Genomic DNA, 26982 nt, shown 5'->3' on the forward strand with positions numbered 1-26982 from the left:
CTTGATTATGAGGCGAGAGCACCATCTCTAAGTCGCCGCACCACAGGAGGAAGCCATTTCAATGCCATTTTTTGTAGACCTGGGGCTTTTTTTCAAATCATTTTTTTTCAACAGTTTGCTGAAATGCAGATTTCCAACCTTATTCTCAGTTCTGCTGACTTGAAAGCAGCATCTCACAAAGGCAAAGCGAGATAGAGTTTAGGAAGCCTTTTCTCTTAGATCAGGTGTCCCCAAACCCCAGTCCATCGACCGGCATTGGTCCACGGTCTGCCAAGAACCGGTCCTCGCAAGCAAGCAAAGCGCCACCTGTGCACATGCAGAACCACGAAACCCCGCCCCCACCCAGTCTGCAGAAAAACTGCTCTCTACAGAAAGGGTCCGTGGCACCAGGGGTGAAATGCTCCCGGTTCGGACCGGATCGCCTGATGCAGTAGCGATGGCGGCGGGTGGTTCGGAGAACCGGTAGCAAAAATCCCTGCGCCCCCCCCCACCCCACCATGCCCAGCTGAGCCGCACGATCATCAGAGGCTTTTTTTTTTTTACTTTTAAAAGCATTTTTTCTACAACCTCTTCTAACAAAAAAATGCTTTTTAAAGTAAAAAAAAAAGCCTCTGATGATCGCGCGGCTCAGCTGGCATCGTCAGAGGCTTTTCAAAGCATTTTTTTCTGCAACCTCTTGGCCAAAGAGGTGGTAAAAAAAATACTTTGAAAAGTCTCTGACGATCCCAGCTGAGTTGCCTGATCAGCAGAGGCTTTTCAAAGCATTAGAAAAAATGCTTTGAAAAGTTAAAAAAAAAAAGTTGGGCACGCCCACCCAGTCACATTACCCCACCACCACCAAGTCACGTCCATAGAACCGGTAGTAACAAATTTTACATTTCACCCCTGCGTGGCACCCAAAAGGTTTGGGTTCGTTGTCTTAGACTCTGTTCTGACCTAGGCTCCCTTAATAAGCAGGAGGCAGGAATTATTGGCAAAACCTCTTTTATTTACACGACTGTGAATTACGTTCATTCACAGTCAGCAAGGTTTGTCCAAACAGTTTTTCAAAGGAATATTTCTCAACACACCTTATCTCGTTTGGCAAGCTGCCACGTAACTTGTTTCCAATTGCAGTGCAAGGCAAAACTTGGAACAGTCTCTCTCAGAGTCACGGAACGAATGAATTGTTTCCTGCAAAAGTCCCCTCCCTGTTCGCTCCTCTTTTATTTCCTATGGGAGAGGCCAATAACCTCCAAGGTGTAGCTTTACTCCCAAGTCGTTTTCTGAGTTGTTCTCGTCTTCTGGCAGCTCTGTACATGCGCACACTGGAAACGGGCTCCAGCTGTTCCTCTGCCTCACTGCTGTCTATCTCCCTCTCTGCCTCCGACGCAGAGCCCTCGTCCGAGCTTTCCCCAGCCCCCAGGACTGGCCCACGTTCCTCCCCAACCTCCTCACTGTCCGACGCTGCTGCTGGCGGGCCACAGTAGACTCTTTCTCTACTGTAAGTTCTACATCAAACCCTGAAACGATAAGCTCTACAGGAAAGAGGAGGTTGCTATAGATAGCATCATGGTTTAAAGGTTGTAGATTTGCTCATTCAACTCAAAAAGTCCAAGATGCAAGTGAAATTCCTCCGTGTGTGTGTGTGTGTGTGTGTGTGTGTGTGTGTGTATGTGCATGTCTGTGTGTGCATCACATATGGGCAGAATTTTGGTCACAACCTCCTGGCAGTCATCTTGACCTTTTTTTAAACCATACTACTCTGTAGATATCTCTGCCCGCAGCTACGCAATCATGAATCTACGACAGCGGAGAAGCACTATCCGGAGTACATAAATGAATTAACACATCACTCCTTCCCACCTTCCACCTGCTGCTTTCCACCTCAACTAACATTAAAACGAATGAGCAAAAACGCAAGACCTCTTCCAAATTGTCCGTGTGAAAAGCTTAGTCAACATCTGACTCACTCACAAAGTGCTAAAGCCGCACCCACTTTTCGGAGTTCTGACCCACACAAGCATTTTCTTTTCATTTCAAAACGTGTGAAGTTATAACTTTGGTATAAATGTTAAAAGTAAAAAACCTGGCTTCTGCTGATTCCATGAATAAAGATGCGTAGTTTCTTGGCAGTGTCATGGGTTATGACACTGCCAAGCACTTAGCACTTAAGAGTTATATACCGCTTGGTAGTGCTTATACCAGGGTGGATAAAAACCAATGATTTTTTTTAAAAAATCAAAAAAATCAGATTTTTTTGATTTAAATCGGATTTTTTTTATTTTTATCGAATTTATTTTAATAAAAAACTTTTGGGGTAAAAATCTATCGTAAGATAGTTTTCTATTTAAGATACATAAATAATTTAGTTTATTCAGCATGAAATGGAGCTTAGTTATGTAGCATGAGGCTGTATATTCTGCAACACTGGGACTATCGATGAGGCAACAGTAGGTCAAAGGAGTAGCAGAGATGACAGTTGCTCTTTAAAAATTATGATTTAAATCGAGTTGATTTAAATCAAGCCTTTTTACTAGTGATTTAAATCATGATTTAAATCATGATTTAAATCAACTCGATTTAAATCAAATCCACCCTGGCTTATACGGCCCTCTCTAAGCGGTTTACAGAGTCAGCGTATTGCCCCCAACAATCTGGGTCCTCATTTTACCCACCTCGGAAGGATGGAAGGCTAAGTCAACCTTGAGCTGGTGAGATTCGATCTGCTGAACTGCAGCTAGCAGTCAGCTGAAGTAGCCTGCAATACTGCCCTCTAACCACTGTGCCACCACCTTAACGTCATAGATTATATATTACAAACAGGCAAAAAAAGGGGATCGGTTACTTGATTAGCTGATGCCACTCATTATCTGCTGCTGCACTCCACACACCGGCACATTTTGATGCCTTTTAGCTGGAAACAAGTTACTATCCCTAAGAAAATATTGGGAAGAAATTATTCTGGATAGCCTGGAAAGTTTACTTAAAAGACAATAAGGTTATCGCACTGATCCTTATAAAAACCTGTATATAGCAGAGCGTGCCCAACTCTTTCACCTATCTCTGAGTTAGAAGGGCAGCTGCATTCCTCAAAGGAGCCTATTAAATTTGCCTTTCAGCAAAGCAGATAGAAGGAGTCTCAACAGTGAGCCTGAATGCAATGATTAGGCAGCTGAGGGCTCACAGTTCAAAAAACACCCAAGGTTGTAGGCCATGAATAGCAAAAACTATTGTGAAAAGCGTTCATCAGTAGGAACATCTTCTAGGTGCAAGTGAAATTTATTGAAGGAGCCAGTCCCACCGGTGGACAGAAGTTAGTTTAATCTACGAAGCATCTGGGGTGCAATTCCTGTTCTAACTGAAGATGAACTAGATGTGCTAGAGCAGCCGTCACCAACTAGTGGTCCAGACTGGTGGTCTACGAGAAAATTTTGGTGGTCTGCAGAAAAACTATTTGCATTTTTTATATTGCACTAAATCAGGGGTCCTCAAACTACGGCCCCTGGGCCAGATACATGCAATGAACGTTTGTATTGCTGCAGAGTCTCCCGCTTCGGGATCTTTTTGTGTGGTCAGAGAGGGGGAGAAATTCTGACTTGGGGTCTGCTTCAGCCTCTTGGTATGGGGCTTTGGGTGAAGGCTGGAGGGAAGCGCCACTGGTGGTGAAGAGCCGGAGGGTCTCGTTCCAGTGGGACTGCTTCATGGTCTGGCACTGGCTGACCATCTCAACCCACTGAGCCTCCAGGCACCAGTACCTGGCCTTGCATTCCCGCAGGTCTTCCCTCTGCTTGGAAAGCCGATGCTCGTAGTCCTCAGTGAGGTCCTTCTCGGCCAGATCCAATTTGAACTGAGCCAGCTGTTTTGCCAACTCTTTCTCGTGGTGGCTGCTTAGCTCCAGCAACTCCTTCCTGTTGGGGCCCTAAGGAGCTGGGCGGGGAGGCAAGGAATGGCTGGGAGGGGAGGGGTGAGGAGAAGATAGGAGAGGCCAGCAAGGCGCCCCTTGACGCGAATGACATCGAGTTGGCCACGCCCACCCAGTCACATGCCCACCTAGTCACGCCCACCCAGCCTGTCATTATGCAGATCATATTAGTGGTCTGCGGGATTTAAAATTATGAATTTAGTGGTCCCTGAGGTCCAGAAGGTTGGTGACCCCTGTGCTAGAGAAGTCACAGAGCAACTTCTAATGGTAGTGAAAATGGGATACAACACAAAATGCCTTCTGGAAGATTCACTATTTTTATCAACACATGGGAGATCAGATGGTGGATCTGCCATTCACAAGCTGGCAAGAGACAAGTGTGGTGCCCTGTTAGATTGGGACCAGATACACCTGAATTTAAATCCACCCTCAGCCATGGAAACTCACTGTATTTTCTACAACGTTGTAGGAAACATTGGAGGAAGGAGCGCTAAGTACACCATCTTGAATTCCTTACTCAAGTAGGATATACTGTAAATCAAATTAATTAATCATCTTCCTAGGTAATAACAAGGATCCAACATCTAATCTCCCATGTGTTGATAAAAATAGTGAATCTATCAACCAAGAAGATAGACATATGAGAGAGAATTAAAAGTTTTGTCTGAAAGTCTTCCTCCGTGATGAAGAAATATCCTGAACGTGAAGGTGAAGATGATTTTTTTAAAAAATTTCTGTGCCTACAATTATTGTATGGAAAGCTTGGTTCCAAGTTGAGGCCAAGAACAAAATGGATGTTATCATTCTGATCTTTTGCACCTAATTCATAGCGTAGTCAGTCTTTGTGCTAAATAATCTCCTCCTCTAATAGGAAGAAATTGTAGGAAGTCATCAATAGAATGCCAAGTGTGTCACTTGAAAAATGTCAAGCCAAACCATCACCTTTGTTTGTTCCATATTTGACAAGCGTGTTTGCTGTAGGAAATATTATTTAGCCTAGCTACCTTTAGACTATATAGAACAAGGTGAAGATTTTATGAATGGTGATGAGATTCATCAACCGAAGTCAAGTTTTCCACTTCATTTCTTTAAAGCAGCTAACAGACAAGAAGATGATCCAAAAGAGAGAGAGAAAAATGGTTTTGTAAAGAAAAATAATCATCTAAGAATGCTCCAAAGAGCCTTCTGTCACATTCAAGAAGAGATTTTCCAACTAAGACTGTCTGCAGGTAACTACAATGCTTACTGTGGATGTAATTAAGTCAACAATATGCTGTATACTCAAGATCCTACACAAATGATTTATTGTGCCACACAGTTAAATTCAGTTTCTTCCAATCCACTTCGTCTCAGCGCTGTTTGTTTCCCAATAATTGGATACTGAAAATAACCGTCTATGCTGTTGCCTTCCAGCATGCAAAAGTAGATTTTAGCTACTGCAGCTTGAAGAAAAGAGGCAAAGTCAAGCAAAAGGGTTGCCCTGTTCGCACACACATCAGTACAGATTCCGGCAGTTCTAGGTGCAGGGTATGACAATGTGACACAGCTCATATGGCAATACTTGTGTCTTGATTTCTTAATAGAGAGGAAGAATACTACAGAAAGGATGTCTCTGTCCAGCTGTTGAAACAACTGGAATTGGCTCCAGTCAGCTCAGCCAATGGTGAATTATCTAGAACCCTGTTTCCCTGAAAATAAGACTTATCCCGAAAATAAGCCCTAGCATGTTTTATGTGTGGCCTAATATAAGCCCTACCCCCTAAAATAAGCCCTACTAAAGAGTTTGCACAACCGTCCGCCCGTCCACCCATTTCTTCTGGTTGCTCGCGGTGTCACAGCCATGAGGTGAGGCGGGGTGGAGGTGGAACTGCCCCATGCGCCCTGCACTGGCTTACTTCAGGGCCATCCTCGCCCCGACACCTGTCTTGTGGTAACAGCACCAACAGCCATGTGTAGCAGGAACCCATATGGCCACCAACCCACTTCTTCTGCTTGCTCACAGCTTCAACAGAGCAGGAAGCCAAGTGATGTGTTGGTGCCGCAGCCACGGGGCGAGGCAGGTGTCGGGGTGTGGGTGGCCTGTCTGCGGGGACTCTGAAGTAAGCCGATGCAGGGCACGTAGGGCAGTTTCCCTGCCTCACGGTGGCGGCGCTGGTGAGCCACGTGGCCTCCTGCCCCGCCTCCCATGAGCAAGCAGAAGAAGTGGGCTTTCCATACATGGAAAAAAATAAGACCCCTCCCAAAAAACTAAGCTCTAGTGTTTCTTTTGGGGCCCAAAAGAAAATAAGCCAGGTCTTATTTTCGGGAAATCACGGGTAGTCATTCTTCAGTATTATTTGGAGGAATTCATGCCCTTATGACCAAATCTGTACCTGCCTATCCTGCAAATTGAGCTCATTTCTCTTGCAATCTCTTTCCTCCTTAGGCCTCAACACCACCCCACGCCTTGTCGCTTCCCACAGGTCTCATTTTAATGCTTGTGAAGCTTTGGGGCTCACGCCTCACAGCAGTGTTTCTCACCCTTGCTGGCTGGGGAATTCTGGGAGTTGAAGTCCACACATCTGAAAATTGCCAGAGTTCAAAAACACTTCATTAGTGTATGTACACAGCAAAGGTGGTATAGTATAATAGTTCAGATGTTGGACAAGGAATGGGGAGACACAGGATCTAGGCCCTTTTAGCATCTAGGCCAGCTGCTTTCTCTCACCTGACCTATCTCTTAAGACTGCGGAACAAGAAGATGGGGGAGCATTATCTATGCTACCTTCAGTTCAGATGCAAAAGTCAGAATATACACATAAGTAAAAGAACAAAGCCCTCATCCCTTAATTATCTTCCCTACTGTCCAAAAGTGGACTGAAACTTCTCTGGAAGCCAAGCCTGCTTTATTTCCTGTTTGATTGTAAAATTTGTTCTCTAAAGCGTCATTTATACATTGCAGTTCTCTGCAGTAATAATCTGAGATCAAAATACTGAGGGCTGAACTAAAACCCAGTACTTTTAAAATCTAGCACTACAAGAATGCAAAAAACATTCAAAGGTAGTCATTCATCCATTGCTTTCTTTCCTCTGAATTCAAAATCCCATTACAGGAAGTCCTTGACAACAGAGCCCAAAATTTCTGTTGTTAAGTGAGAGGTTTGTTAAGTGAAATTGGCCCCATTTTATGACCTTTCTTGCCAGAGTTGTTAAGTGAATCCCTGCAGTTGTTAAATTAGTGGTACAGTTTATTTATTTATTTATTTTATTCAATTTATATACCGCCCTTCTCCTAGTGGACTCAGGGCGTTAAGTTGTTAAGTTGTTAAGGGAATGTAGCTTCCCCATTGACTTTGCTTGTCAGAAGCTCGCAAAAGGGGATATGACACCGGCCCACTGCAACTGTCATAAATGTGAGTCAGTTCCTAATTGTCTGAATTTTTGACCATGGGGATGCTGCAATGGTCATAAGCATGAAAAATGGTTATAAGTCATTTTTTCAGTGCTGTTTTAACTTTGGTCACTAAATGGAACTGTTGTATTTCGAGGATTACCTTTACTAATGATAAAATAATTCAATTTACATTAATGTATGTTATTAGCAAAGCAGAATGAATGCTATAATTAGACTAATTTAAATACATTTGACATTGTTGCATTAATGTATATATGCAGATAAAATTTCACACTGCGTTGTACAAAAATCTTATAGTAATTCTATTGCATATGTAAACTGGTAGCTGAGGTTAACCCTGGGTCTTTGCTGCCCCCTTGTGAAAATTCAGCTCGGCTGCACATTCTACCTACATCTTAAGTTTCCACCTGTTTTCAAACCATTTCAAAATAATTTATTTTTACATATAACAAATAAAGTGTCACTGTGTGCACAATGTAAGTTTTTTTTAAAAAAATCAAATAGTTGCCCTGCCCCAGAGGCCAAGAAAAATTAGCATAAGGAGCTGTTTTCGTACTGAACTGTTTTAATCCTCACATTTCACATTGTGTCAGTGAATTTTAACTAACAGTGTTAAAATATACAATTAAAGGATTAGAGATTTTATTTAAAAGGACCCCAACAATATATTCTGCAAACATATGTTAAATGATGATAAAAGTATAAAGAGGAGGTTATGCACTCAATTCTAAAATAGAACCAAGTAGTACCAATAAAAGGGACGCTCGGTGGCTCAGTGGCTAAGACGCTGAGCTTGTCGATCAAAAGGTCAGCAGTTCAGCGGTTCGAATCCCTAGTGCCGCGTAACGGGGTGAGCTCCCGTTACTTGTTCCAGCTTCTGCCAACCTAGCAGTTCGAAAGCACGTAAAAAATGCAAGTAGAAAAATAGGGACCACCTTTGGTGGGAAGGTAACAGCGTTCCGTGCGCCTTTGGCGTTGAGTCATGCCGGCCACATGACCACGGAGACGTCTTCGGACAGCACTAGCTCTTCGGCTTTGAAACGGAGATGAGCACTGCCCCCTAGAGTCGGGAACGACTAGCACATATATGCGGGGGAAACCTTTACCTTTACCTTTAGTAAAGAATCAAGTAGACGTGATGAAATTTATGCCCTCTGCTTCTTGAATACTTATGCACAGGAAATTTAATCAGATGGCTGTCTGAAATACAGAATATGATGAGAAAAAAAAGCTGATACTCTTATCAACATTTCATTTCCAGAAATGATTTTATCATAGTCCCCAATGGAAATCTTTTGAGGTTCCACTGTGTGAAAATTTGGAAGCGTTCATTTAAAAAGTGCATAAGGAAAACAGTAAATCTCAGCCACTCTCTTTTAATAAATTGTACGTTCAGTGGTGATGCAAAGTTACAGTCTTGCTCCTTCATTCTTGTCCTTGAAAACATTCTTCTTCATTTAAAAAAAAGCATAAAATCCACAACTGGATTGTGATTTCCACTTACTATCTGAACAAACGGCTGCTCGATAAGTTTGAATGAAATAAGTCTTCTGCAAAATTATGGTTGCTGCAGAGGATAGACAAACCCAAGAGACTGTGGGAAGAGACAGTCAAAGTTCATAAGCCATCTTATTCACATAACTACAGTTTAGTATTCCATGCAGTAAAATCCTTTAGAGTTCTAACTTCTTCGGCACTCATTCTTCCTACTCACCCGGACTTTGCATTGTCATTTTTAATAAAATGACTATTTCAAAAGCGCATTCACCCTGCAGGTCTGCCATATTTTCCGTGCTCATTTTTTAACATACTTCTTCCTATCACTCTTCATTGCCCGTCACTGTACACTTATCTTAACCGTCTGGTTGAATAACACAGAATTTTGATTTGTAAAGTCTATCATTAAAGATAAAGGAATGTCCTCTTCTACACAGCTACCAAAAAAATTGCATAATCATTTCTTTCTCGACCCCACGGTCCGGAGGTGAGTTTCAGCAGGTTCTGACCAGTTCTGAAGAACCGGTAGCAGAAATTTTGAGTAGTTCGGAGAACCAGTAAATACCGCCTCTGACTGACCCCCCCCCCATCTATTCTCTGTCTCCCGAGTCCCAGCTGATTGGGAGGAAATGGGGATTTTGCAGTAACCTTCCCCTGGAGTGGGGAGAGAATGGGGATTTTGCAGTATCCTTCCCCTGGAGTGGGGAGGGAATGGGGATTTTGTAGTATCCTTCCCCTGGAGTGGGGAGGGAATGGGGATTTTACAGTATCCTTCCCCTGCCATGCCCACCAAGCCACACCACACCCACCAAGCCACACCCACAGAACCCGTAGTAAAAATTTTTGAATCCCACCACTGCCACGGTCACATGATTAAAATTTGGGTGCTTGACCAACCGGGATGTATTTACAACAATAGCAGTATCCCTGGGTCGTATCATCACCATTTGAAACTTTCCTGGCGACTTCTGATAAGCCAAGTTAATGGGGGAAGATGGGTTTGCTTAACAACGGCAGGATTCACTTAACAAATGTGGCAAAAAATGTCATAAAATCGGACACAACTCATCCTGCTTAGAAACAGAAGTTCTGGTTCCAACTGTGGTTCTAACTTGAGGACTCCTGCATTTCTAAATGTGAAATGCCTCCCCTCCCCCCCGATTCTCTTTTTTCATGGACACCCTGAATAATTGACAAAAACCTCTACTGCAAAGATAGATCAACTGAAATGGAAAGTCATTTACTTATACAACTTCATTCATATGGCAATTTTAGCAAAAGACCTTGCCCATTTACTGTATGTTAGTCTAAGGCAGTGCTGAAATGCAAAATTTGTTACTACCGGTTCTGTGGGCGTGGCTTGGTGGGGGAGTGGGGGTAATGTGACTGGGTGGGCATGGCCAACTTTTTTTTTTTTTAACTTTTCAAAGCATTTTTTTCTACAACCTCTTTGGGTAAGAGGTTGTAAAAAAATGCTTTGAAAAGCCTCTGACGATCCCAGCTGAGCTGCGTGATCATCAGAGGCTAAAAAAAAGAGCCTCTGATGATCGCGCGGTTCAGCTGGGCATGGGGGGGGCACAGGAATTTTTGCTACCGGTTCTCCGAACCACCCGCCGCCATCACTACCGGATCGGGCGATCCGGTCCGAACTGGGAGCATTTCACCCCTGGTTTAAGGTGGGAAAAAATCTCAAACTGCTTGAAGGAATTGTTGTATTTGATCACCCAAAGGTGGAGAATCAGGGTAAACACAATGCAATAATGATCACATAAGCCAAATTATACGAACTGCAATTAACTCCTTTCCAAACTCCATGCTCTAACTGAAAGGATTTCTTTCTGTCCTTCAAATTCCAGACAAGGAATAATGGATAGAAACTGAACAAGGAGAGATTCAACCTAGAAATAAGGAGAAATCTTCTGACAGTGAGAGCAATCAACTGATGGAACAGAAGCTGCTTTCAGAAGTTGTGGGAGCTTCATCGCTGGAAGCTTTTAAGAAGAGACTGGACTGTCATCTGTCAGAAATGGTGTAGGATCTCCTGCTTGGGCAGAGGATTGGACTAGAAGACTGGTTAGACTGGAAGGTCCCTTCCAACTCTGTTAATCTGTTAAATGCAATAACCTTTGTCCCGTAGCTCTTTTCACATCAAGGAAGAAGACTAATCTCAAAAATATTCAGTCCCAGACAGTGCTTCAATAGATAGCTTGGCTAGTCCAATAACAGAGAGGGGAAAGTTTTCCAGAGTGTTACTGCATTACCGTATTTTTCTATATGGACTATAAAATGCACCGGACTATAAGAAGCACCAAGATTTTGAAGAGGAAAACAAGAAAACAAAGTTTTTGCCCTCCCCAGGAGCATTCTGCAGGCCTCCCAAACCCTTTGCGAGTTCCATTTTTGTGAAAAATGGCCAAAAATGTGACCCGGGGGGTGGGTGGGTTGGGAGGCTAAAAATGGCTGTATTCGGTGTATAAGACGCACCAACATTTTCACCCTCTTTTAGGGGAGAAAAAGTGTGTCTTATACTCTGAAAAATACGGTACATCATAACAACATTTACAAGGAAGGAAGGGAAGAGAAACAGAAGCTTCCTTGAAAGAGATTTAATATTAGAGGTGATCAGAGCCTTTTTTTAAAAAAAATGTAGTATTTATAACTAGCAATTCAGATAGTCCTTGATTACAGCTTATCTTTTTTGTATATTTTTTTGAAAGCCAATAAAATCAAAGTAATTAACTTTCCTACCTGAGGTAGCACTGCTGGTCTTTGTCCTGCCAACCTCAGCAAGGAACTGACCTGAGGAACTTTAATCGGCACTGAAGTAATGGCGCCCAAAGCCTGCCGGGAAAATTAAAAGGAAAAAAAAGTATTTATTATTCAATTTATCAACGTCATTGGTTCAGGGCTCAAGACTTTGCGTAACCCAGAGAGAAACATAAAAACCGGGCCACGATAAGACAAGTTGTCACCTGTAAAACCCCTATCAAACACGTTAATCCTTTCAGGGTTCAATCCAGAGGTGAAATCCAGCAGGTTCTGACAGGTTCTGGAGAACCGGTAGCGGAAATTTTGAGTATTTCGGAAAACCGGCAAATGCCATCTCTGGCTGGGCCCAGAGTGGGGTGGGAATGGAGATTTTGCAATATCCTTCCCCCAGGAGTGGGGAGGGAATGGGGATTTTGCAGTATCCTTCCCCTGCCACACTCACCAAGCCACACCATGCCCACCAAGCCACGCCCACAGAACCGGTATTTTTAAAAAAATTGAATTTCACCACTGATCCAATCAGATAAACAACCAATATTGAGAAGCTAAAATCAGAGTGAAGAAATATTTCCAAAAAAAACACCACCATTTCCTTCTCAATCGCCTTTCCTTCTTAGTCCCACTTTTCTTTCCCCCAATAAACCAGTTTATTTCATCAGCTAATGAGTTCCAGAGAACAGAAAAATACTTAAGAAAAACAAAAAGTGCCGAGAATTTTTAAAAATAAAAAGAGAAAAAGAACAACTCAGCCAAACAGTTTCTTTGTGTAGCTAAATTCATTTCTCTTGGTACCCGAGGTGCAGGAAAGGATGTTTTCCAATGAAGTTATCATTAGTTCTGTCACCTACATCCTCAGAAAATGCCATCAATTTATTTCCCTTAAGAAGTCTGCTATTACCTCTGAGGAGAATGGAGGCAAATTATGGTATTCTTCACTTATTAAATTTTTAGTGCTAAACAATATGTACTTAAAGTTTACCAGCCTCTTAATATTAAAACTTGGCTGTTTAATATTCAACAAGGGAGGGTATTAAAAAAATACCCTCAGATCATCTCTGATGTTTATTTCTATTATTTTCTGTATGCCTTTCTAATACGTGACTTCTATCTGGATTTTGCTGATGAGCTGTCCAGCGGATTCTGCACACAGCCATCTTAAAATTGTACGTGTTGATTATTATTATTTTTTAAAAAATGTTTATTTTATTTATCAGTCCGCTGAGGATGGTAGAAAAAACCCAGGTGAGTAATAACCAGGAGATAACATAATAATATGAAAAATCCCAATGTATATTGCTCATTTATTTATGATTTCCATCCAGCCAAACATTTTAAATACTATTGATTTCAGCTGGAATGAGTTAAGCATATGCAGATGATCTCAACGCAGCTCACAAGGGCAAAAAAACTGACTATTTACGATGTAGCTCTCAGCATGACTAAAAAGGGGAATGAAAGCACTCTTCAGACCCTCCTCATCATGGGAATTGCTACCATTTCAGGTGGAGGGTGAGAAAGATAGTGCTCCATTTAATGTAGAGAAATTTAATGTAGAGAAAAGTAAGATTTTACACTTAGACAAGAAAAACCAAATGTACAAGTACAGATTAGGTGGTACCTGGCTCAATATAGCAGTAACGGTGAGAGGGATCTTGGAGTCCTAGTGGAAAATCACTTACTTACTTACTTACTTACTTATTTATTTAACTTTATTTATAAAATTTATTGGCTGCCCATTTTACCATAAGGTAGCTCTGGGCAGCTTACAGTCAAAGTATATGTATACATTAAAACATAAATAAATGAAAAGCTAGAATTAAAAACCAAGGACATGTAGGGAGGATAGGGGTAGAATGGGAGAGGTAGGATCTGTTGTTACTTGGTCAACCCCTTCCATTGTATCATTCCTCCCACTGGAAGGAATATGACCCAGAAGTGTGCAGCCGCCACCAAAAAAGCCAATGCAATCCTTGTTCCATAAACAGAAGGATAGAATCAAGAAGTACCACCTTCTATAACCTTAGTAAGACCATACCTGGAATACAATATCGAGTTTTGGTCACCACATAATAAAAGAAGAGGTTGAGACTTTGGAAAGAGTGCAGAGAAGAGCGACAAAGATGATTAAGAACCTGGAGACTAAAACCTATGAAGAACAATTGCAGGAATTGAGAATGGCTTGTCTGGTGAAAAGGACTAGGGATGACACGATAGTGTGGTTCCAATATTTGAGGGGGAAAGGGGGAGTGATTGGCCCAAAGTCACCTGGCTGGCCTTCATAGGTAAGGTGGCACTTCAACTTTAAGACTCATGTGAGATAAAGCAAAGCATATATGGAGTTGTGCACAACTATAACACCCATCCTACTTTTTAAAATCTCAATGTGAAGGCTAGTTCTATTTTTCATCACCAGATTTTACATACTGTGTAGGTCCATTTAATCTACAATCAACAATCTATAATTGGCAGCCATTTCTATTTACTATCCTGGAAATTTACCTCTGCTGTTAGATCTTGTTTTATCATGTTATTCATGCTATCGTATTTTTATTATTAGCTGAATAAAAAAAATACAATAGTATGAACAGCTTTTCTGCCTGGAAAAGCAATTTACTATTAAACAATGGGGTGTAAATTTAGAAATAAAAAGTTTAATGGAGTATGAAGGATAAGTAATAAATCTTTGCCAGTAATATCTGGTAGAAGACATAGGAAAATGGTTATAGTAAAGAACTATGGAAGGAAAGAAGAGAAGGGGGGAAAAATGCATCTTGAGCCTCTGTCAAATGCCCACCCTGGCCACGCCCACTCTGGCCACGCCCATTCCAGCCACTACCACTACCTGGCTCTCCGAGGCCAAACACAACCCTGATATGGCCCTCAATGAAATCGAGTTTGACACCCTTGCTGTAATGCATTATGCACAGGGCTAATCTTGAATGTATTCCAAGTGTGTCAAGTAGTACAGATTTTGGATACAGGAATTCCGTCTGCCTTATCCAGGTGAAAGATAAACTGTGTGTAACCAGTTCAAAATACTACTTTTCTATGCAATGGACAATGAGGACTAGCTCTGCTATTAAAAATTTCCCTTCGGGCATGGTTTCTGCCTTATCAAACTAAGTTCAGCCCAACATCTTGCTAGAATCAAGATAACCCCTTCCAATTTTTCTATTCCTTGTAGCATTGTGATTATTTCTGGAAAGCTTCACACAGAAATTTGGCTACCGCTAATTCTACCAATAAAAACTCTCAATATATTTGGCTTAACATCTAAATGAAGAGCAAAAAAGCAAGTTTCTAGCTTACATATTAGCAAGAATTTAAGGAGCTTTATGTCATATCTGCTCAGATGGAAGTTGACAAGGACAGAAGATAAGAGCACTGAAGGACACAGGGGCTTAGACCATCAAAGCTGTGGTAAAACTGAATTTCTTTGTGAATTCCCAGCTCAGTCTAAGCAGAATGGCCTAGTATCTGTCCTTATTTTGTATTTTTTATGAGAACAGGCTCATAAATAAACTGGGAGTAACACTCATTCACTATACAGGTAGTTCTTGAATTACAACAACAATTGAGCCTAGAATTAAGGTCATAAATCATGCTGGTCATTAAGCAGATTATCACATGACCATGACCGATTTACAACCTATTTCGTGGTTGTTGTGAATGTGGCAGTCATAAATGCCACGGTGGTTAAGCAATCGCTGTGGCTCTTAAGCGAACCCATCATCTGCACGTGAGCGTCTTTTGCCGGACACAGGAAGTAAACACCCTTTCCGACAAAAAAAAAAATGTCATAAATCATGTTCATGTGATCACAAGACCCTGAAAATGGTCATAAATGCTGGCCAATTGTTGAGCACTCAAGATCCAAGCACATGATCACAGTGTGTGTGTGTGTGTGTGTGTGTGTGTGTGTGTGTGTGTGTGTGTGTGTGTGTGTGTAGATCAGACCTTCAAATCCAGGTCTGAAGCAGGAGTGGGTTCTACTTACCTTTACTACTGGTTCACAATGGGAGCGCGCATGCGCGCTTGCTTTGCTCACACTCATACTTCTGCTTAGATCACCAAATATGACGTCAGGCCGGGTGGGCAGAGCCTCCTGCCACTTTTATTACCGGTTCTCAAGAACCGGACAGAACCGGGAGCAACCCACCACTGGTTTGAAGTATCTTTTGGGGGCGTAAACTAAGTAACTCTGAACTGTTGCTAAGTGGCCGGTCATAAATTGAGGATTACTTGCATTTCTACCAGCACCTGTCTAAGCTTTCACCCAGCCAGATTTGAATGATGCAGGTTATTTCTCCATCCAACTGCAATGGCATTCTTTTCCTGGTTTCCTGTTCTGATTTTGCCTTCTGTTTCTGGGAATAAGGCATCTTTTTTCCTGCTTTTTTCCTTTTGTTAAGAGAGAGTAAACCCAGTGCTTGTTCTTATGAACCTTTAATTAACAATCGAAAAAGACATTTTTTCTGACAATGCCTGACCTTTAAGTGCTTTGCATGAATTTATGGATACCAGCAGAAACAATAATTTTAAAAGGTTATTTTATAACTGCAGAATAGTTTATAGTAGCACTTTTGTCGAGATAAATTAGTTTCTTATTACTACATTTATGATGTTAAGCTTTTTAATAAAAAAAAGGACTGTAAGAGTCAAACGCTAAACTCAAATCTGTTGTATGGTGCAGACACCATGCACTGCCCCCCACCCACCCACCCTCCGGCAAGCCCCTACAATACCGTTCTGTACTTCGGAGGAAAATGCTGTATATGATTATGTCACTCTTCTATTTGTATGCTCACAACAGCCTCAGATGAGAGTTTGTATAAAGCAATATTAAAAAAAAAAAAATCCAGAATGGACACCAAAACTATTTTATAAAATAATAATGACAATCGGAAGTGAAAAAGAACAGCATTAATCCTCACTCATCCAAAACTGGCAATATCACTTATTCAACAGCCTAATAACCAGGGGTGGGCTTCAAAAACTTTAGCAAGGGGTTCCCTGCCTGGTTGCTGCGTGGGCATGGCCTAGTTGGCCTCCTGCACCACGGCAGGAGGAGGGCATTTTTGCCCTCCCCGGGCTCCAAAGGCTTTCTTTGAGCCTCAGGGAGGGCAAAAAACAGCCTTCGCAGGCTCCGGAGGCCAGAAACGGGCCTGTTTCTGGCCCTCCTGAACTTCCGGTAGGCCCGTTTTTCGCCCTCCCCAAGCCTCCGTGCGCACCCTGCACTTACCTGCATCCAAAACAGGCCACAAGGGGACTCCTGGGAGGGGCAAGGAAGGGTGGGCGGGGCCAGCCAGGAGTGGGATTTGGCGGTTCTCCAAACTGCACAGAATCTTAGCTAGAGATTCTCCCAAATCCCTGCGAACCTCCAGCAATCCACCCCTGCTGATAACATAATAAGGATATTCAATAATGACAACTTTTACAGACTGAAGCTCTACAATAGCAAATGCCAGTTAATTGAAGAAGGTCTGTACATTTTTAAAGAGAAATTATTTGCAGAATACTGTAATTCCACACACACACTATGAGCCTTTCAACAAAATAATACTTAACCAAGATAAACAGAGAAAGATATCAGTTAAATATGTATTATTGCTACAACCTGATATATGAAAAGCAGGTTCCCAGAGCAAGACAAAATTATCTTAAGACTTCCAAATAGTTCAATCAAAATTTGAGAAATCAGCGTTAAATGCAGAGTTTACAATAGGAAAAAAAATTATCCATTGCATCTCTAAATAAATACATTTCCATCCTTCTCAAAATTAAGCAAAAGCTAGCTAAAAAACCTTCAGGCCCCTGAATAAAGTTACATAAGTTACATAAGACAGGACTTGCCTCTTTCACTCCTAAAATGTAGCCGCCCTGAGTCTTCGGAGAGGGGCGGCATATAAATTTAATTAATTAAAATTAAAATTAAATTAAATTAAATTAAAATGTTACTTGACCCATTAATTCCTAATTTCGTAAAGTTACATGAAATATATTTGCAAAACTTTCCTCTGAGTTGGTTTATTAAACATTTTTTTTTGTCTGTAGTATTTTTAGATAACCTTTTTTTGCAGTAAAAGTTTGCTGTTATTGCAGACACCCACCTCTCCTAACATAAAAGCCAGCTCTGTTTTCTGTTGCATATAAGACGCTAAAGCTATTTTAAAGAATTCCCCCCCCCCCGTTCCACGCTCAATATTGGCAACTGAATGGATTTTTAATGTAGTAGAAAGAGAAGAACAGATTGCTATAGCAACTGCGAAGATGAAAATTCTTAACTTGAATGGACATTCAGAAAAGTAATTGCAGGGTGCCATGTGTGTGTGAGTGCATTTATTTACAAAGGACGTTGCAAGGCAACCTTGAATTTGCTCTTAAAAACTTAAGGAACATGAACTCAAAGCTTTCTTCCTGATAAACACTGTACCCGCTATTTTTATATACATGGTGGAAAAGCTGAGAAAAGAAAGGAAGAAAAACCATCTTTTATGTAGAAACCCACATTTCCAGTACACGTTTTTTTTTTTTTTTTTTGCAAAACACTCGATGAATATTACATTCTACTCTAAAACACCTTTGAGGTAAGCTTAGTCAATTGTGGATTTTATTTCGTTTGCTTGTCTTAAAGAAGGTGTTACTTGACCCTATTCCAAAAACAAATCCGACAGACATGTTCTTAAAAACAAGGTAAGGGTTTTAAAATAATTTGCCACATCTGCCAGTGATGATCGAACTTCTATTTAAAAAGAAACAAACAAAACAAATACAATGTGCTACTTAAATCTCTTCAGGCATGATATAAATTTTCTGTGCTGTTCATTAAAAACCTTGATCCAAAACCTTGATCCAAAGCTTTTCATGAAAGACAACTGAAATATTGCTTACAGTGCTAGAATCAAACGCAGTTTTTAGATTAAAAAAAAAAATAGAAATAGCAGCTATTGCTTAATTTTGGCAGAGTTCCCCATAAACTCTAATTGCTTATTTATTTATTTTTGGGGCTTAGTTTGAATATTTGTAAGGCAAAACTATTAACTACCTTTCTAGTGTCCTTCTGTAAGGCTCTAAAAAATGTACTCTTTCCTTGGTCAGGTGCGTTCATTCCTTCAATTGTGGCTATTATTATTGTTCCTCTGTTGATCTCATGTTCCAAAGTTGTGTTACATAAATCGCCCAGGGTGATCTTATGCACCGATCAGTCAGCAAACAAATGAACAAATGAATGAATGAATGAATAAATAAATAAATGAGATGATACTCACAGACAACATAATTTTCTCCCATTCATGACTGTTTTGTATACATTGAAAGTCATGCATACCTCATCAAGCTTCACACACTCATGTGAAATGTTCTCCTTTCGTCAGCAGAATTATGACTTCTATAAGCATCCTGATAGACGTGGAATTAAACGCCAAGTTTTTTGATCTAGAAACCCTAGTACAAAAAAAAGTATGGCACAGTGCCTAGAATAGCAGACTGAAAAAGCAAACCTGAGCATTTTAATGGAATTTATTTAATTTATTTGATTTATGCACTGCCCAGTTCTGAAATAACTGTGTATATGTATTGCATGCAGTAGAAAATAAGCAGGAATAAAATGCTTATACTGTGTATACCGAATATATTCTATTTCAGACATTTCTAGCACGATATACTACCTGGAGATGAGGATCAGGCTAGGAGATATTTTTTGAGATAACACTATAGACCTCATAAACCATATAAAGATCCTTAAGAATGTTCTCTACGCTCTCAGTGAACATGATTTTTTCCAAGAATTTAGTTTGGAGCGAAGGGAGGGGAGGGGAGAGACAGAGAGAGGGAGAGGAAAGGAGAGGGGAGGAGATTAGAGGAGGAAGAGGAGAGGAGAGGGAGAGGGGAAGAGAGGAGAGGAAGAGGGGGGAGGGGAGGAAGTGAGGAGGGGGGAGAAGAGAGGAGAGGTGGGCAAGGGGAGGGGAGGGGAGGAAGAGAGGGGAGGGGAGGGGAGGAGAGGAGAGGAGAGGAGGGGAGAGGAGGGGAGGGGAGGGGAGGACAGGAACACTCCAAACTAATATAATGAACAAACCTCTTTCTAATCCAGTCTTTCTCAACCAGGGTTTTGCTGAACCTAGGTTTACATCAGCAGTCACCTGGATTTCTGCGAGAGATTGTGACTGAAAAATAAACTAATTAACATTATTTTCCATGCTGTGTGCGGTGCTAGCTGTAGACAGGGCCGGATTTAGATGAAAAGAGGCCCTAGGCTATTCCACTTATGAGGCCCTTTCACCTATAGTGAAAGTGTAATTTTAATTTTGCTAACAATTTGAATGTAGGGAATGTAGGCCCCTCTTGATCTTGAGGCCCTAGGCTGAAGCCTAGTTAGCCTATAGGAAAATCCGGCCCTGGCTGTAGATGTAATAATTTTTACTCAGGGATTCCCCGAAACCTCAAAATTATTTCAACGGTCTCTCTAGGATAGAAAGGTTGAGAAATGCTGCAAACAACCAAATTATCTTTACCAGATAAGGAGTCCATCTATTCTGTCAGGCATGCGGCTGGAGCAACAGGAGTATGTGCAAAGTATTTAGAATGAGAACGAATTTAAAATCAGTTGTTTCGATCTGCCCAGTGTTTTCAAGATTGCTGTGGCTTTTTGGAAAGCTTTCAAGGCCAAACACCTCTGTTTCAATTCAGCTGTGATGATACCAAAGCAAACTCCCGCCCTGGTGTAGGTTTTTCTTAGCAACCGTGGAATCTGGACTCTGCCTCCTTAGCAACTCTATTAAGTGGAATGCTGGCTTGATGTAGCGGGGTTGAGATTGACAAGTGCTTACTTTTTACTTTAATACAAGGATTTATGATACAGAATCAACAATGGTGTACGGCTACCTATTAAGCAGATTAAATTCCTTAACTCTGCCAACTACTTTCCTTTGTTTGTTCTTACGGAATGAGTTGTGTGATCTTTCCATTTCAACAGCCGTATTATTTCCATTCCATTATTTTAAATCTCTCCCTCTGCTTGGAGAGTTTTGCTCTTGGAATATTAAAATGTGGATGTCTGGGACAAACTAAACAGTACAACAACGTATTGACACTGGCCAGGTTGAAGTATTTTGAATTTCCTATGCATATCAGTAACTTTGTTTGCACAAACCAACTGACACAACTGTGCTTAAAGAAAAAAAATAACTAAAACTTCAGAGCTGTTCAATATCGAACAATTCATTTCGGAAGCATTTTTCTGAGAAAACCCATCTGTTTGTTTGGAGGATTGTCCGTGCATTTCCAGAAGTGAGCAGCTATGTAGGAATCATCTCTAGAATTCTTGGATTATTTTCACAAGTATATATTTCTTTCAATTAGAAGAGAGTTTATTATGCGCTGTTGAAATAGCTTCTCATCCGGAATGTGCATCAGGAATAACTAGTTAACCGGATAGAACCTGGCAGGCCTTGTAAACTGACACTCATTTTGGAATATCACAAGGAAACTCTTAATTTCTTACTTGCGATTTTTAAATTGATAGGAAATCCAAGAATTCACATCTGAGAGTGAAAAGATGAAGGCTTTGGGCCTTCCTTCCCCTTCTGCCATTTCTGAATCCAATTCAAAGAGTGAAACCATGAGAAAGGATGACGTAAGGAATTAAAATATGGCAGACGGGTGAACCATTTCTTCTGCAGTTTTTCACCCTATTCTCATTTCGTTTCATAGGATTTTTGTTTTTTTAAAAAAGAATTCCCATCAAATTTGGGGGAAATTGTTAAAACACTGAAGGGGTTCATGAACTGATTTTTTTTAAAAGGCATCTTTAATTACCATCTTTTCTTCTGAACTGTGTGGCCTCTCTAACTTCTCCATTTCAACTGATCCTTTTAGAAGATTTCATCAATTATCAATCTGACACCTTATTATGCCTTATAATAAATACTTTGTTCCTAGGAATCCAAAGGATCTGCGATTGCAGTGATCCAGCCAAGATTCTGAAGCATTTGTGAAAGATGAAAATGAAATCCCAGACCGGAAAATTAATGTTTCTTTCCAAGAATATCCCTTGTGGTGAGTTGCTTTAAACATTGCGGTTTTTAAAACAGCGTTTCTCAGTCTTGATAACATTAAGATGAGTGGACTTCAACTCCCAGAATTCCCCAGACAACATTTCTAGCTTTAAAATCTTTGAAGGTACACTCGAGTTAATAAGGGGCAACTGCAGGTGTAGAGGTATCCTCAGAGGTGAAATGCTACCGGTTCACACTGGTTTGGGCAAACCGGTAGCAGCGACGGCGTAAGGCTCTGCCCACCCATTCGGATGTCATTACTTTCTAGTTTTAACCAGGAAGTAACCTGTTTTTGACCCAAAGAAGGCTTTGCGCATGCACAGAGGGTCCAAAATTGCATGTGATGCATGCACATAGAACGCACACTTCCAAACCGGTAGGGAAGGTAAGTAGATTTCACCCCTGAGTATCCTCATGTTATGGTCACAACAGTTAAGATGGTGGCTGCAATGCTGAAACTGAGCTCTGCCTGGTTTTGGAATATACAAATCAATATAATGGATTTCAACATAAATCTATATAAACATAAATCAATGTGAATCAAACCTCGCTCGTTTTTGCATGTGAGTACTACTCTCGACAATGCACTTGTTCTAATATCCTCTGATCTGAAAATCTGCTCTTATTCCCAAGCTTTTGAATTTAATTATGGAGTTTATTTATTATTATTTTATTTATTTATTTTATTATTCATATTTCTATGCCGCTCACTCTCCGAGGACTCTGGGCGGCTTACACCAAAGACAGTATACTAAATAGCATATTGCCCCCAACAATCTGGGTCCTCATTTTACCCACCTCAGAAGAATGGAAGGCTGAGTCAACCTTGAGCCGGTGAGATTTGATCCACTGATCTGCTGAACTAGCAGTCAGCTGAAGTTAGCTGATATAGTTAATTCTCACTACTATAAATTTAATGAATTGATAATAGATAACGTAACTTGCATTGTATAATCAGAACACGCAGGTAGAGGAATGAAAACATCACAAAAGTATTCTTCACTTGTTATACAGGTTTAAAAGTGTACTGAATCTCTCATCGAGGCAACAAATAAATTAGGGCATATCAAGTGCACTGAAATTAGTAAACCACTTCTTCCCAAAGTGTTGATAACATGTCCTACAGAAAAAGGACATCTTGGTAATCTGCTTTTTCAACTTTTCCAGAAGGGGAAGCCACAAAATTTGAGGGCCCAGATCATTAGATGCCCTTCAAAGATCTCAACATTCCTTCAATTAAGTAGTGTCATTCATCGGGAGCCAATTTCCAGAAGAACTGGTAGTAGGTTTTGATGAACATAACTTTATTTCTCAATCTTGATTCATAACTTGAGAGTCCTTCTTGATTCTCAACTCCTCAAAAAGTCTCAACTCCTCAAAAAGTCTCAACTCAAATTTTTTACTGTGGCAAGAAAGATTTTTGCCCAAGTCCATGTGATACAACAGTTAGGACTTTTCTTCGAGCTGGAGGCTGTAGTCTCTGACTTATCTTCAAGGCCAGTCCCACACAGAGCACATTGCAGTAGTCCAAATCAGAGACTGGCTCACTCATTTGGACTGCTGCACTATGTTCTACATGAGGTTGATCTTGAAGGTGACTCAGCCGTCACAACTGATCCAGAATGCAGCAGCTTGAATAGTGATGGATATTTTATGATATGCCTATGGAACACCGCTGCTTCAAGAGCTGTACTGGTTACCAGTTTGAAGCAGGTATAATATAAGATGCTAGCTTGCACTTCGAAAGTCCTTTCATGGTTCAGAAATGGGACGTTTTCAAACCAACTTCTCCCAATTGCCCATCTGATGAGATCGGGTGGAAGTGGCTTACTCTGAATCTCTTCACTCAATGCTATCACCTTGGCCTTGGAAGCACGGTTTCCAATCATTTCTATTCTTCTCGGGAACAGCTTCTCCCAGGGATCACCGTGGTGCCAAAACTGTGGCACCATTAAAACTTGGCTTTTTCAGCAGTTTGTAGTGGCAGAAATATTATTCAAACCCTTTTCTCTGTATTAAAAAAACCCTAATCTGGGACTTGTTTAATACAGTGTTAACATACTGATCACTGGGATTAAACAGTAGGTTGAATATGATTTTTTTTTCATTTTGCTTTTTAAATCTTATTTGCAAAAATAAGGGTATGTAAAGCACGATATAGCAGTATAAATTGGAGTGAGAGAGTCAGTTTGGTGCAGTAGTTAAGACTAGTGGTGGGTTTCAAAAATTTTTACTACCGGTTCTGTGGGTGTGGCTTGATGGGTGTGGCATGGTGGGCGTGGCAGGGGAAGGATACTGTAAAATCTCCATTTCCTCCCGATCAGCTGGGACTCGGGAGGAAGAGAATAGATGGGTGTGGGGCCAGTCAGAATTTTTACTACCGGTTCTCCGAACTACTCAAAATTTCTGCTACCGGTTCTCCAGAACTGGTCAGAACCTGCTGAAACCCACCTCTGGTTAAGACACCAGGCTAGAAACCAGAAGACTGTGAATTCTAGTCCACCTTAGACACAAAGCCAGTCATTCTCTCCTAGACCTAGAAAATGACAAACTACTTCCAAACTTTTGCCAAGAAAACCACAGCAGGTGATCCAGGCAGTCTCCAGGAATCGAAACTTAATTGAAGGCACACAAAAAAGAAAGAAACTAAAGTGGCACATAAGGGCAATAGCTCAATTAATTTCATACGCTTACACTTATTTATCTGTGGGCCTGACAATAAAAGGGTTAAGTCAGTCTTCATGAAAGAAACTGGATTTGAGAAGGAACAGATAACAAGTTTAGGAAATGAATTTCTGTTAACAGGTACACAATTTCAGTTTCTTTCAACACACAATAGGGAGGGCTGGGAGCTTTGATAATTTTCTTTCTTCACAGAGAAATTGTGGAGACACATTCTTTCACACACACAATTCTCAAACTCTAGGACAGTGATGGCTAACCTTTTTGTCGTTGTGTGCTAAAAGTGCACACGCGTGCTGGCACCCATAATGCAATGCGTGGGGGGCCCTGCGCATGCACACACACACCCCATGCTCCCCGCGCATGCGCCCCACACCACACATGCGTGTGTCTCCTGCACATATGCCCCGCCACCCCGCCCTCTGTTTTGGGCCTGGAAAGACTCCTGCACCAACCTTTCCGTTCACGGCAAAGGTTGGTGCAACCCTGGGGCAGCTCGCCTCCCCACTGGCGGCTTCTCCTTCTCCTGGCTGCTCTAGCATCCCAACCAGAACCGACAGTGAGACAGCCACCGCTGCTGGGGGCGAGGGGGCGGTGGTGGTGAGGACGGGTGGGCCAGGGTTTCCCTTCCTTCCCACCCTGCTGCCCCGTGCGCCTGAGCCAGCCGGTTGCTCCTGCCCTTCCCCCTGCAGCTGCCGCTAGTGCTGCTCTTCTGGGGCAGCAGGAAGAATGCCAGAGACAACACACCAGCTGGGAAACGGCTGCGCTTCTTCATAAAAGTGGAGGGGAGCTACGCGGGCACCAGCCAGCTCTTCTGGGGTGCCTGAGCCGGCCAGGTGCTCTAAACCGCCTGGGGCCACACAATAAGCCTGCTTGGGCAGGGAGGGAGGGAAGCCCCAGCCCGCCCGTCCTGGCCGACAGCTCTGCTTCCCTAGGAAACGACTGCCGGGATTCCCTCTCCACATCTTTTTGCACGTGCTCGTTGCTCTTGCCATTGCTGGTTTTCACGCAAGCATGCACGCCAGAAACCAGAAGACCAGGTGGCTGACGTGCATGCGTGCCCTGGCAACAGGAAGATCATCTTCCTGGAGCGCCCATGTGCAATGGGCTGCTGCTCTTCCGGTTTCCGGAATGCCTGTGCGCATGAAAACCAGCTGGCTGGTGAGCCAGAACCTGGGTGACGGTTCTGTGTGCCATTTCCGGCACACATGCCATAGGTTCACCATCACAACTCTAGGATATGTTTCAGCTTTATAGCAATGAAGCCAAGTTGGTTAAATTCAAACACTACTTCTTTTGAGAAGAAGGCTTCTGACTATGTCCAGTTTTTAATGGACATTAAGACTAAAAAAAATAGGGGGATTTCTCAGAAAGGGAAGAAGCAGTGATCATTATTAGAAGTACAGATAAATAATATTATTTATAATAGTAGTATTTATCTATAGTATTATAATAGCAATAGCACTTAAGACTGAGTCTTTGAAGAGGGACAGCATACAAATTGAATTAATAAATAATAATACAAATTGAATTAATAAATTTGCTTTACAGTGCTTTACAGCCCTCTCTAAGCGGTTTACAGAGTCAGCATATTGCCCCCAACAATTTGGATCCTCATTAACTTAAGTATTAACTTTCATTTTGGGAGGAAACAAACAATTTGGGTCCTCATTTTACCCACCTCAGAAGGATGGAAGGCTGAGTCAACCTTGAGCCTGGTGAGATTTGAACTGCCAAATTGCAGGCAGCCGGCAATCAGCAAAAGTAGCCTGCAGTACTGCACTCTAACCACTGCACCACCTTGGCTCATAATAGTATAATACTAGTATTGGGTAGTAGTATTACAGTATTATAATAATCTATTCTCCAAAACACCAGAAGGCAGGACAGAAATCAGTGGGTGGAAACTAATTAAAGAAATAACCAACCTAAAATGAAGAAGAAATTTCCTGACTGTTAGAATAATTAATCAGTGGAACAACTTGCCTCCAGAAATTGTGGATGCTTTTTAAGAGGAGATTGGGCAACCATTTATCTGAAATGATGTAGGCTTTCCTGCTTGAGCAGAGGGTTGGATTAAAAAACCTTCCAAGCCGGGCCTGGTAGCTCAACAGACTAAAAGCATTGTGATTAACACCAGCTGTCTGCAATTACTGTAAGTTCGAATCTCACCAGGCTCAAGGTTGACTCAGCCTTCCATCCTTTCTAAGGTAGGTTAAATGAGGACCCAGTTTCTGGGGGCAATAAGCTGACTTTGTATAAATATACAAAAGTATGAAAGCTATTGCTTAACGCATTGTAAGCCGCCCTGAGTCTCCGGAGAAGGGCGGCATATAAATCAATTTTTTTAAAAAAAGTCTGTTATTCTCATCAGGCTCAAGGTTGACTCAGCCTTCCATCCTTCCAAGGTGGGTAAAATGAGGACCCAAATTATTGGTGTGGAGGGGAGGGCAATATGCTGACTCTGTAAACCGCTTAGAGAGGGCTGTAAAAGCAATGTGAAGTGGTATATAAGTCTAAGTGCTATTGCTATTATTCTGTAATATTGTGATTACAGCTTCTAACAGAATTCAACTGTTAGTTCTTTGGTTCCACAAACTCTAATAAATGCTGGAAGATTTTTACAATAGAAAAATCTATGTAGATAAAAAAGAAAAAGAGAGAAAGCCAGTTTTCACAATACT

The 26982-nt window shown here is 41.5% G+C and overlaps 1 protein-coding gene across 5 annotated transcripts in view; it reads right to left on the minus strand.

Annotated features, from left to right (window-relative positions):
* PHF21B (PHD finger protein 21B) overlaps positions 1–26982 on the minus strand; it is a 193280-nt gene that overhangs the window by 37099 nt on the left and 129199 nt on the right. For 3 of the 5 annotated variants that reach the window (XM_034440342.3, XM_034440343.3, XM_034440344.3), the window contains one exon: positions 11544–11636. The exons of 1 other annotated variant lie outside the window; for it this stretch is intronic. In XM_034440342.3, coding sequence (XP_034296233.2) covers positions 11544–11636 — 93 coding nt within the window. Of the gene's footprint in view, positions 1–11543; positions 11637–18609; positions 18803–26982 lie in introns of those variants that run through there. One more of the 5 variants, XM_060684142.2, reaches the window with a different exon arrangement.

This window comes from Pantherophis guttatus, chromosome 7, assembly GCF_059756535.1.
Source record: "Pantherophis guttatus breed Tessera chromosome 7, ASM5975653v1, whole genome shotgun sequence".
In the NCBI taxonomy this organism is placed as follows: domain Eukaryota; kingdom Metazoa; phylum Chordata; class Lepidosauria; order Squamata; family Colubridae; genus Pantherophis; species Pantherophis guttatus.